At 40.2% G+C, this 13,902-nt stretch overlaps 1 protein-coding gene across 6 annotated transcripts in view; it reads right to left on the reverse strand.

The window, feature by feature from the left end:
* The window catches only part of ADAM11 (ADAM metallopeptidase domain 11), a 149,682-nt gene extending 146,392 nt beyond the window's left edge, over nucleotides 1-3,290 (reverse strand). For all 6 annotated transcript variants that reach the window (XM_070727971.1, XM_070727973.1, XM_070727970.1 and 3 more), the window contains exons 1-2: nucleotides 2,530-3,290; nucleotides 1,046-1,257 (exon numbers count right to left, since the gene is read on the reverse strand). In XM_070727971.1, coding sequence (XP_070584072.1) covers nucleotides 1,046-1,257; nucleotides 2,530-2,593 — 276 coding nt within the window. In that variant the 5' untranslated portion in view covers nucleotides 2,594-3,290. The remainder of the gene's footprint in view (nucleotides 1-1,045; nucleotides 1,258-2,529) is intronic.
* Between the last annotated feature and the right edge of the window lie 10,612 nt (nucleotides 3,291-13,902).

A 13,902-nucleotide genomic window follows, 5' to 3' on the forward strand; every position in this document is an offset into this window, starting at 1 on the left:
ATTATCATCCATTAGTAGTTCCTGAATAAAAAATTGAGCTCATTCTAATAAACTACAGAGATACACATAAGCATCTGCAACCTGTAATGACGTCAAAAATGATAAATTGTGAGTTGTGAAGTCAAAAGCATTGGCTTTTGAACTTGCATTGTATAAAATGCACAAGGGGCAAGATTTATGCCACAATACTGTAGTGTATATCACATCCTTCCCCCTCGATCTTTCACATATTTATACACTACCAGTCTCAAGAGATTATCAAGAGTGTAGTAGTTTTGGCAAATTTCTTAGGTGTTTTAGGTGCGAGCACCAAAATATCATACGGCCATTCATTCTTTGATTATTATTTTATTTAATTTGGGCTCCTAAGGGTACCAATTGAGGAATACATGTACCACAGTGTCCAAAGTCAGTATGTTGCCAGGCTTGGCATATGCAGTGGTTCTCAGCATTTTTAATAACAATTTAATGGTCTTCAGATTTAATGGTCTTCAAAACTACCATGTAAATCAAAATAGCAGTACTTTATTTAATATTCACTAAATTCGGTCCATCATAACTTAGCAAGATATAAGAACTTAGCTATTGTTGCTACTGATTCCATCGAAAAGATAAATATAAGTGATGTTTTGGGGTGAAAACATTTTGCTCGCTGAACAAGGGTAACTTGTCTAAAGTCCCTCCCCATAGATATATCTAAGTCAGAATGCTGGCAAGAATTGGCTTTGGCAACAGTGGGCAGGAGATGGAATGCCAGCTGAGACATTTCATTTGTCCTGCAAAAAATGCTTGAGTTGTCTAAGGCTGCCCACCAAAGTGCTGCACCCCTAAATATTAGTATCCAGTTAAAAAGTTGGAAGTAACTATTGCCACCCAGCCATCACATGTGTAAACCATCTGGCTTCAAAGAACAGCTTGGAGTCTGCTCTCTCCTCCCACAGCCACCTGTGCCTTATTGGTAGAAACCTTTGTACAAAGCCATGAGAAGAAAAAGAAAACCAGCTTATGAAATGGTGTGTGGGAGAAGCTTCTTGGAATCACTTACAGGGCTTCCTCCGTTTCTCTCGCCTCCTCTGCTGCCACCAGTCTCTTTTCTCACTCTTGTGTCCAGCTGATACTTCTGGATCTCTCCCCCAGAGTTGTGTTTCACCAGCCTAGTGGGATATGTGATTTCTGAAATACCCCATCTTTTGCGCCAAGTGGAATTTGGGACCCACCTCCGCAAATCACCAGGTTGTGGATCTGTCTTCACAAAACCTTCAAAAAGAAAGAAAAAAACAGAACAAAATCAACAGAACAAAATCAACAGCAAGGTGCAATCAAAGCAAAGAGAAAAGAATAGCTGGAAGATCAACAAAGAGATTCAATCTCTTTGGAAGTGGAAGTCCTTGTGCATAAATTCTGGTGCGGAAGGGAAACAGATCATTTTGATATCAGTGGAGAAGACAAAAATCTGAATATACTCAGATAAGCTGTTCTAGATTGTAGGCTGAGCTCCAGAAGACACCTGAGGCCTAAATTCTAATGAAATTCTCAGTCAAACTAAGCTAAGCCAAACCTTAGTGTATACTTGGCAGGGACATTTGCACATAGCTAGTATAAAGAAAAGCCAATCTATATTGCAAACAGCCATCTCAGTGCCCTTTCACATAACCTTAGGCCTGATTCATTTTCTTTTGGGCATGCACACTACTTTACATTTTAAAAATGACAGGTGCTGAGGTTAAACCTTTCCTGGAATCGACATTTACTACCTCTGGATAAGCTCCAGGCCACTGGACAACAATGGAGGGAATGCACTCTGCACGTACTCAAGGACTGTGTCTCCTTTTGTTTGCTATAATCCCATGTACTTCTGGACTGCCCCCAAAATCTAAGACAATGAGTTACTGCATTCCCAAGCATTTAAGTCTTTTCCCCATTTCTCCGGCTCCTTCCATCCAATTCATAAACGTTTATCAAGAAATTCATGAGCCTCGCTGCCACCCGCGTAAGCGCGAATGGCAACTGCCACAGGAACCCTCCACCCTCTGCCCCATTTCAAGGTAAACCCGGCAGGCGATTTCAGCCACTCTCCCCAGCTGTTGCTTAACCACCTCCAGCTCAGGAAGGAACTGCAGAAAATGTGTCGATGCAGCAGAAAAGACTGCAGTCCCAGCACTGATGGAATATAAAAACGTGCCTTATAAAGAAGGGATGGGTTTTAAACAAGGGATAAATTTACCAGCAGCAAATTGCAGCATCTTCCCCTCCCCCTGTGCCCCGTTCCAAAAGGTGAGTAGGGAAAGCCATTGCTGGGGGGGGGGAGAGAGAGAAAGGAGACAGTATTGGAATATGGTGCTGCCTGTCACTTCGAGAAATGCAATGTAACTCCCACTGCTTGATTTGGTACTCCCCGTGCCTGTACCCAGCTTCCTACCTCTTACAGTGCTCGCTACTCCAAAGCAATACAAAGAGAGATGCGGGAGGGGGCTAAGGGGGGAAAGTTAGGAGGGCAAAGAGCAAATCAAAGAGTTTTTTCCCCCTCACCTGAATGACAAAGCAGCAAGCAGCAGAAGGCTGTCAACACCCAGTTCTGAAGCGAGCCGCTCATAATGCCTTCATAATCGGAACCAGAGTTTGCACCAGCTGTCTGGCATGCAAGGGAGGCAGGTTGTGGTGCCCTTTCTTCGTTTTCTTTTGCTTTGCATTGAAAGTCTGGGATTCCTACTGGTCCTTCCCTTGCCTCTCCTTGCTTCCCCTCTTTGCTCTTCCTTCTGGGTTATTTCTGGGAGAGAGAGGAAGGTGGAAGAAGAGGAGTGGAAGGAAAAGCAGTTCGGGGCAGGCGGTGGAAATCTTTTGCAGAGGCGAAATCAGGACCAGCGAAGAGTTGGAAACAGGCAGGAAAAAGACAAAAAAAAAAAAATCTTCCTCTTGATTATGCAGTGATGGATAGAAGAGCCTAACATGATGTGAGGGAGAACTGTGGAGAATTGCGGGGGGAGGAAAGCAAGAGAGAAAAAGGACACGTGAGCTACAAAGATCCCTCCTCCTGCCTTTTTAGCATGGAAGAGCAGTCTCTGGTGCTCGCTTGCTCTCCAGCTCCATACACAGACTTTATGTATGGACAAGCATGAAAGAAGGCTGTAAAACTCACAAAAGGAGAAGGGTATACAAACACACACAAACACACACACACACATAGATGTGCATCCTTCACTCACACTGATGGTTGACAGTCAAGTCACAATAAAATTTACTAATGAATCATAGGCATAAACATTGACCACATAGTAAAGCACGCCCTCCCCTTACTTCCTCAGTCCAATCCAATACTAATCTCCAATGCAAAGTAATCAATGCAAGAAGCATAATTAACAAGATGTCTGAATTCCTGCTAGTACTAAACATTGGCACCTTCAACATTATTTCTGCGAAACATGGCTAAATGCCTCCCTCCCTGACTCCATCATCACAGCAAGAAACTATCTTGCCTTCTGGTCCACCGGCAGAGGAGGGGGAATAGCTATAGTCTACAAAAAGACACTAAACCTAAAAAAAATCCAAGTTATACATGATCTCATGCTTCCCAAAATCATCATCTGTGATCTATCCTTAAATGCCACACTTTGCTTCTTATTTTGTTACAGAGCCCCAGACTATGAGATCGCCCATGCAAACAAATTAACCTCACTACTAACGTGGGCAGCCTCCTGCCCATGCCCTCTTATCTTCCTTGGTGACCTCAACCTACCCCACATTAACTGGACCCTAAACAAATGCATGACGGAACCCATCCACACAGCCCTATACAACACTGTTACCAATCTTGTATTGGACAACTAGTAACGAACAACACTAGACTCACCAACTGCCTCGACTTCATATTCTGCAACAGCAAAGGTGCAATTTATAGACTACAAATAAAAGAACCCTTTTCCAACAGCAGCCACAGCATGATAAACTTCAGCCTCAATCTACAGCATTGCAAGAATCACCTTACTAATGGGATACCCAAGTACAATTTTTAAAAAAACCAATTATGGACTTATAGACGCCAAACTCTCAACTCCTGGCTAGCAAACTCTATTCTCTGGCTGTAACACTGCCGATGACCTATATAACATCGTTTGTGTTCAGCTTGTGGAGAATCTGCAGTCAACAGAAGTACTGTTAGTTGCTGGGCACAGAGGGTGAGGCCATTACAGTGCAGAAATGGCTTCATGACTAGAACAAGGAGTAGTACCAACAGGGCATACACGCCGTGTCTTGCTGGAGAAAGAATATCCTGGAACCTGCAATTCCTATACTGCAAGAACATATGGACTACACATCTCAATCAGGGCAAATCAATAGATACAATTTACATAGATTTCTGTAAAGCCTTCGACTCACTGATTCATGATAAACTACTTCTAAAACTGAAACCCTATTGCATGTCTGGACCCTACATGACTGGATAACTGTGTTCCTATCAAACAGACAACAAGTGGTTAAAATAGGGAGTGCCCTATCGAATTCTGTTCCTGTTAACAGTGGTGTACCCCAAGACAGCATACTAGGACCAACATTAATAATAATAATAATAATAATAATAATTATTATTATTATTATTATTATTATTATTATTATTATTATTATTATTATTTAGATTTGTATGCTACCCTTCTCCGAAGATTCTATATAAATGAACTTTGCAATCACATTACAGGTGACTGCATTCTTTTCATTGATGATGTAAAACTCTTCCCTGCTACCCTCCAAAAAAACCCTTAACTTGTGTAAGAATGGTCAAACATCTGACAACTCCAAATCTCAACCACCAAATGCTCTGCATTGACAAAAAGAATCAGAACACCAAATACAAGCTGAATAGACAAGACCTTGCAGACAACTGTAAAAGACCTTAGAATACTCCTATCAAATGACCTAAGTACCAAAGCCTACTGCAACAACATTGCCAAAAAGGCTTCAAGAGTTGTTAACCTAATCTTAAGTAGCTTCTTCTCCAGTAATATCGCACTACTAACCAGAACATACAAAACTTTTGCCAGACCAATCCTTGAATACAGCTCATTTGTTTGGAACCCACACCGCATTTCGGACATAAATACATTAGAAGTTGACCAGAGATATTTTATGAGAAGAGCCCTCCACTTTTCTATTCGCAACAGAATATCTTACACAACCAGACTTGAAATCCTTGGCTTAGAAAGTTAGTTAGTTAGTTAGTTAGTTAGTTAGTTAGTTAGTTAGTTAGTTAGTTAGTTAGTTAGTTAGTTAGTTAGTTAGTTTGATTTGTATGCCACCCCTCTCCGTAGACTCGGGGCGGCTCACAACAGCAATAGAACAATTTATAATAAATCTAATAATTTAAAAACATTTTTAAAACGACATTATTAATCAGACATACATACAAACATACCATACATAAATTGTATAGACCCGGGGGAGATATCTCAATTCCCCCATGCCTGGCGGCAAAGGTGGGTTTTAAGGAGTTTACGGAAGGCAAGGAGTGTGGGGGCAGTTCTAATCTCCGGGGGGAGCTGGTTCCAGAGAGTCAGGGCCGCCACAGAGAAGGCTCTTCCCCTGGAACCCGCCAAACGACATTTAGAAGTACGTCGCCTAAGTATAGCTCATAAAATCATCTGCTACAATGTCCTTCCTGTCAACAACTACTTCAGCTTCAATCACAATACACGAGCACACAACAGATACAAACTCAAAGTAAACACTGCTCCAAACTTGACTGTAGAGAATACAGCAACGGAATAGTTAATGCCTGGAACTCACTATCCGAATCTGTAGTGTCATCACCAAACTCCCAAAACTTTACCCTTAGATTTTCCACTGTTGACCTTACCCGATTCTTAAGAGGTCAGTCACCAGCATGCCTATCATCTCTGTCCTAATGTTTTCCTCTTATTAGTACTCATCTCATGTATATACACAGCATTATATCAATGTATATTACCAATACGTACTTGACAAACTAAAATAAATAAAATAATAATATATAAGAAGCTGCCATCTTTAGAGATTGACCAGATTCTTGATTTTATTGAAGCTTTGAGCTTAAAGTTAAAGATTTTGTCTTCCAAAAGGTTGAGAATTCCTTCCACTATTACCAGAGAGCTTGTAGATTGTGCTTAATTCCATCTCCTTTACTCAGGCCAAATAAGCCTGACCTATTTAGAGAAAATTAAATCTTATTTAATAAGTTATACCAAGTAATGTGTAATCTTGTACAAATAGCATTTCTATATAGAAGGCAACACTAAAGCAAACTGACCAGCAAATATGGTACACCATGAGAGATTGTGCACAGGATATGTACCACGTACAGTACTTCCATTCACATGTTTGAGTCACCAACAATTATAGACAGCCCTAAGTATTTGCTCAGATGTAACCTAGAGGAGAGATTTTATGTCCATTTTTTCCAGTGATATCATAAATTTGAATGGTTGTTAGAAGTTACAGCATCATTGAAAAAAATTGGACATAGAAACATAGAAGATTGACGGCAGAAAAAGACCTCTTGGTCTATCTAGTCTGCCCTTATACTATTTCCTGTATTTTATCTTAGGATGGATATATGTTTATCCAAGCATGTTTAAATTCAGTTACTGTGGCTTTACCAACTACGTCTGCTGGAAGTTTGTTCCAAGCATCTACTACTCTTTCAGTAAAATAATATTTTCTCAGGCTTTCTAAATTCTCACCATAACTACATCTAGGCCTTTTTATCATAAAATGCTAAGTACCCAAACATACTAGATTGTTTTGTGATTACTGTAATTAAAATAGAGGTCAGATATTTTTTAAAGACATGACTCATGTTCTTTATAACTTTTCTATAAATTCTGCTTAAAATCAGAATATAGTTGCTTCTACAATAGTCAGGAGTTGTTGTTTTATCAGCACAAATTTTGTAAAGGATACAAACAGTAACCTTCTGTTACATTATAATGATTTCTGTATTATTACCCCATTTTAAAAAAACTTAGGATAATTTCTTCCATTTGTATGCTGCTGCATCAACCTGTTTGAGGTGAATCAAGAAGTTATAGAGTCCAGGTCTCCTAATTTTAATTAGGATTTCCTAAATTTAATTTTTCTTGTAGTTGTTTTAGCTAAGAAATAGATTTAATTATATTTTACTGTGTAAATTCCCGTTTGGAAAAGAGTAAAAGAGCCTTCAGTTGTTTCCATTAATCTAAGAGTACTATTGTATTTTTGTTGTTTTTATTATTTATGCCACCAATTTCATTAGAAAATTAAAATTTGTGGGAGAAAAGTATTTATTGTGAAGAACAAAAATGAAGACAGACGGTGTGTCTACTTGTGACAGGCCAAAGTCTCCAACTCAAAATGATGGCTTCGGCCTGACACTGTGGCAATTACTGCAGCATTATTTATAATGCAAACTGTAGCCGAAAATATAAATGGAAGCTTCTGGTAAAAGTTCCAGGGACTAAAACAGAAGTGCCATGCATCTCCAATGTATGCTTTTGCTATGCAAAAGAAGAGAAGAGAAGAATGGGTTTAGATATTTCATCATTAAGCTGAAAGAGAAGCATAGGAGGAGGCAAGAAATTCACCTTGCTGCACTCCTTCATTTAGCCAAGTTATCATTTTAAAGTAATGTGCAAACCTAGTCATTATATATAATGTAGAATTACCATGTTAATTTCTCATAGAACTGTGAGTCAAAAAGCAATGTCTCCGACATGCCAAAGCTTCTGTGTTTAAAAGAGGTAATAATAGAGAAATCATTATAATGTAACAGAAGGTTAGTGTTTGTGTCCTTTACAAAATTTATGCTAATAAAACAACAACTCCTGACTATTGTAGAAGCAACTATATTCTGATTTTAAGCAGAATTTATAGAAAAGTTATAAAGAACAAGTATAACCTGAGTCTTTGGTTGCACAAGAGATTTCCAGAATACAAACTGCTAGTTCTGTATACCTATGATTCTGTACCTCTGGAGTTTATAAAAGGAAAAAGAAATATTTTAAGTATTGGTAGCTGATGTAGTTGTACTACAAGGAAATGTGTTTTTCTAAGAAACATTATATGCTTTATTAATAACATTTGTTTGTTTGTTTGTTTGTTTGTTTGTTTACTTACTTACTTACTTACTTACTTACTTACTTACTTACTTACTTACTTACTTACTTACTTACTTACTTACTTATTAGATTTGGATGCTGCCCCTCTCCGAAGACTCAGGCCGGCTCACAACAACAATAATAGAGAGTACAAATCCAATATTAAATAAATTTAAAACCCATAAATATTAAAAACAATTGTGACTGCACAATCACACCATTCTCATGTATTACAATCAGAAAAAAAGTGGTGGTGGGGGAAGAGATAGTTAGTCCCCCCACGCCTGGCGACATAGATAGGTCTTCAACATCTTGCGGAAGACTGGAAGAGTGGGGGCAATTCGAATCTCCAGGGGGAGTTGATTCCAGATGGCCAGGGCTACCACAGAGAAGGCTCTTCCCCTGGGTCCCGCCAAACGGCATTGTTTAGTCGACGGGACCCGGAGAAGGCCAACTCAGTGGGACCTGATTGGCTGCTGGGATTCAAATAACATTACTTTTATTACCGTAGTCTTCAGTGCATACACAGAGCAAGTGGCAATGAAGAAAAATTCTAATAATATCTACTAATCTCTTCAACTCTACACATCAGGTATAGTGATATACCGGTACATAAATTTAGTTTATAAAAGAGAATATGATCAGTTACATTTAAAGAAGTTGAATGAAAAAAACCAACATTAATTTAAAAACATATTGATAAGCAGACACTAAACTGCTTGTTGGACTTGAAAAGGATGGATGGGCAATTGAAAGTAGATCACTGCAAAATGTACAGGCACCTTTTCTACTGCCACTTCCCTCTATTAAAAGGCCCAGAAACATAGTTTCTGCAGAGAGGAACAAGAGGGAACATAAATGTGCCTTACTCCAACCTGGTTGATTAGCGAAAGTGAGAACTCAACGCTTGCCACTCTTTACTGCTGTTCACAAGTTCTTGTGCTGGTTTGACCTCCTTAACACTAAGTTGTGTCAAAGCTGAAAAGAGGGGAGAATATTACTTTTTCCACACAAATAAATAAACAAGGCAATACCCCCATTAGGACATCCATATTAGAACAGTTGTAACAATTCTAACAGAGGCACCTACATAGAAGAATATTCTTGCTTAATTTCTGTAAAGGCTCAAACATGTCCTTTCTACCTCTGTTTCTTACATACAGAGATATTTGGGGGTCTTTGAAGAAATACAGCATGCACTCAATCAGCCACACAAAATAGAAGATGGCTTCTTCCCGTAACAAAAGTAAAGAAAGGATTTTACATGGAAACTTTATATCGGACCAGAATATCTCCAGGACCGCCTTCTGCCGCATGAATCCCAGCGACCAGTTAGGTCTCACAGAGTTGGCCTTCTCCGGGTCCCGTCAACTAAACAATGTCGTTTGGCGGGACCCAGGAGAGGAGCCTTCTCTGCGGCGGCCCCGACCCTCTGGAACCAGCTCCCCCCAGAGATCAGAATTGCTCCCACCTTCCTTGCCTTTCGTAAGCTCCTTAAAACCCACCTCTGTCGTCAGGCATGGGGGAATTGAGATATCCCCCTCCCCCAGGCCTAAACAATTTATGCATGGTATGTTTGTGTGTGTGTTTTGCTTTTTAATAAGGGGTTTTTAGTTACTTTAAATATTAGATTTGTCACACATTGTTTTATTATTGTTGTGAGCCGCCCCGAGGCTACAGAGAGGGGCGGCATACAAATCTAATTAATTAATTAATTAATTAATTAATTAATTAATTAATTAATTCATTCATTCATTCATTCATTCATTCATTTATTAGATTTGTATGCCGCCCCTCTCTGTAGCCTCGGGGCGGCTCACAACAATAATAAAACAATGTATGACAAATCTAATATTTAAAGTAACTAATAACCCCTCCGGGACCACCTTAATTAAAAAACCCAGGCAGCCAGAAGTTGGTAAGAAAAGTCTAACTAGGGGCCATTTTTCAGGCAATTCTCAACTCTAGTAAAGGAAGTCCTTTCTATCTCCAGAAGATTGCTTTGCTCATTTAAGCTGTCCTTGCTCAGATGTCTACTGGAGTACAGAACAGAAATGGGATTCATAGTTACTATCTTGCAAGCTAATACAGATCCTGGGCAATGTAGCATCATTTGGGCTCTCCAAAGAGAGATGGGATGCACCTACCAGAGTCCAAAGAAGTGTTTCATCTCATTCTGACATGGTGAAAAAGACCTTTACTTCTGCTGAAAAGACTAATTAGTGGCACCGATGGGTTTGGAACAGCTCTACAGCAGTGTTTTTCAACCAGTGTGCCGTGAGACATGGTCAGGTGTGCCGGGGGGAAATTAAACATGGGTCCCCAAACTATGGCCCGCGTCCGGATATGGCCCACGGAGGCCATTTATCTGGCCCGCCACAAGCTGCCTCCATCTGAACATAAACATTCCCCTCACAATCCCTCCAGCTATCAGCGACAGGAAGAGTGGAGGCACAGGGAACGCTCACTGACCAATCACCTTGTAGGATTCATCCCGACCATTAGCAATGAACCAATAGCAGGCCACCTCTCATCCACACCCAGGAAGGTCCCTGCTGGGCTGCCGCGCACTTGTCATTGTGTAGCTGCAGCGAGTAGTTGAAGTAGTTTACTCCTCCTCATGATCCCGATTTCTAATCCTGGTCAGGACTGGAGGTAAATGTTGCCACCACTAGATGAAGCCTCAGCCTCAACTGGTTATGTCTATGTATAATGTGTACTGTGTTAGAGTGTAATTTTGTGTCATTTTGGTTGGTGGTGTGCCCCAGGATTTTGTAAATGTAAAAAATGTGCCGCAGCTCAAAAAAGGTTGAAAATCACTGCTCCATAGAACCGGTAGTAACTTGGCAGCCTGGGTCACTAGAACTGGCAGCAACTCAAGCCGGCCACACCCGAGCTGTTTCTCCTGGTGGTGCCGTAGGTGCTGTCCTCTTATTTTTAGCTGCGGCACATGTGCAGAACATACACACATCTCCACAGCGCATCCCTGAGTGAACCAGCAGCAAATAAAACCGTAATCCACCCTGGTCAGTGGGTAAAAAAGGAAAAGTCAGGCCCTGAACCTGGTTGCTGTGGCAACATATTCTGTGCTACCTCAGATACATCCATGTAAGGTGAGCAGTGCTCAAGCTCACAACCCACCAGTTTCAGGCTACGTGTTTGTCCTCATGGAATCTAGATAATCTGCTCGATGTACCATCCATGCTGGAAAAGTTGCGAAAAATGTGCATTTCCCATTCCTTACAGGGAGAGATTGCAGCCACTTCTTCTGGTCTAGCTGTTGCATTCGATTTTTGAGATAGCTTGTGTCTATAGCAACAGGCTTGCAAGACTGACAGAGCAGAACTTTCTGAGGTAACTGTGGGGGAACACAGTAAGAGCCGGGGGTGTATGATGGAATTGCAGGCAAATTGAGTTGACTAGGAAATATTGTTTCAACGTTGGTCTGTAGGGAAGAAATTCTTATTAGACAGGCTTTTATCGGATATCAACATTAGTCTTTTTTTTCACCTGTCCATATTGCCCATAAGGGGGCTTGTATTTGCAAGGTAACATTTGAATTCACAAAGTCTGTGTGGAGAATTTCCCCTCCTGAGGAGAAACACCAAATTTGCATTCCACAGGGACTGAAGTCTTTAGCCAAGTGTCTGCAACCACTCTGTCTTTTTCATGGATGTCAGAGGCAAATGGTACTAATGTGATAGTCACCTCCATTATTATTATTATTATTATTATTATTATTATTATTATTATTATTATTATTATTATTATGTCAATGCAACACAGCAAACAAGATCACTATGCTGGATTTCGTATTTCATCACCAGTCGGGCGCTTCCCAAGCACCTAGGACTGCGTGATGTAGCTGCAAATTACGTTTGCCGATCCCAGTAAAGCGGTCTTTTGCAATTGACAGATAGAGATTTTGTCAATTCCAATGGTTTTCAAATGTCCGCTGAGATCCTTTGGCACTGCGCCCAGCATGCCAAGTACCACTGGGACCACTTTCACTGGCTTATGCCAGAGTCGTTGCAGCTCAATTTTTAGATCTTCATATTCCACTAATTTCTCTAGCTGCTTCTCCTCAATTCTGCTATCCCCTGGGATTGCGATGTCGATGATCCATACTTTCTTTTTCTCCATGATCAGGATGTCTAGTGTGTTATGCTTCAGAATTCGGTCAGTCTGAAGTCGGAAGTCCCACAGTAGTTTTGCTTGCTCATTTTCGACCACTTTTTCGGGCTTATGATCCCACCAGTTCTTTGCCATTGGTAAATGGTAGTTCTGGCACAAATTCTAGTGGATCATCTGTGCCACAGCATCATGTCTATGCTTGTAGTCAGTCTGTGCGATCTTTTTGCAGCAGCTGAGTATGTGATCGATTGTTTCATCTGTTTCTTTACAGAGTCTGCACTTTGGATCGTCTGTTGATTTTTCAATTCTGGCTTTGACAGCATTTGTTCTAATGGCCTGTTCTTGTGCCGCCAGTATTAGTCCTTCTGTCTCCTTTTTGAGTGTTCCACTTGTAAGCCATGACCATGTCTTTTCTTTATCCACTTTGCATTCAATCTTCTCCAAGAACTGGCCATGCAGTGCTTTATATTATTATTATTAATATTATTATTATTATTATTATTATTATTTATTAGATTTGTATGCCATCCCTCTCCGTAGACTCGGGGCGGCTCACAAAATCCATAATAAATTCCTGATGTTGTAAGCTTTGACAATGCTGCGAAGACAATGCCATCATGGATGTTACTATCAGGTGAAGGAAATTTTGCTCCTTAAGCAAGCATGGTGGATACCCCAAGCTAACAAGAGCCATTAAAAAGTATCTTACTTTCCACTACCTGAGTAGAAAATGTTGTTACTCTGACGTGGTTCAGCAGCCTCCATTTCAAATTCAGATGAAACATCATTACACATACTAAAAAGAAAAAGTAAGAGAGATGCTTTCAACTATCACAGGTGTTCTGCCTACCTTATTGTCCTGCACTGCCGCAAAAATAGTACTTAGTTTCTACACAAATCAGCAAGATTTTCTTCCCACTGGGCTCCAACCAGGCATTATCATTGAGTAAACCTAGAATTTTGGTCAATAAGAATCAAAAATGACTTAATAGCAAATAATCAATTGATCCAATCACTCCATCGATTATCAAATTCTTCTAGTCCTGCTTTACTATTCTTTCTACACTATCTTGTGTTCACTAAAACACACATAAACCGGAGAGAAAGAGAGAGAGGGGAGGGGGAGATGGGGGAGAAAGAGAGGGGAGAGAGCGGGAGGAGCTTACTCCAGATATTTACACAGAATTTTGGCTTCATTGTGTGGGTATTTCGCATTGATCTGAAGAATAAGAATCCTTAATTTACTTTCAAAACCAGGATAAATTCTGTACATAATTCCTCACTAAAATTTACTGTTGTCTGTCTTTCTCTCCTGCCTACATGTTTTGCTAACTGCATGGGGGTGGGGAATCTTTTTTGGGGGGGAATCTTCAGTAAACCAAAGGAAGTCTGAAATTAACATACTCTTCCTCTCTACCTTTAGATCATACTTATATCTCAGGAGTGAAGTGCTGGAAGGCACAAAATCCCTGCCCATTTGGGAGACGATGCTACTTAAGTGGGTGAAATCCAGAATAAATTCCTGATGTTGCAAGCTTTGAAGATGCTGTGAAGACAATGCCATCAGAAAGTTAACACAATGAGCAAAATTTGTAAATGGGGAAAAACAAGAATATTATACCAAAGCATGAAAAAACATCTTGTTCCATCTCATTAGGTCTATCATTCA

This window comes from Erythrolamprus reginae, chromosome Z (assembly GCF_031021105.1).
Source record: "Erythrolamprus reginae isolate rEryReg1 chromosome Z, rEryReg1.hap1, whole genome shotgun sequence".
Lineage (NCBI taxonomy): Eukaryota > Metazoa > Chordata > Lepidosauria > Squamata > Dipsadidae > Erythrolamprus > Erythrolamprus reginae.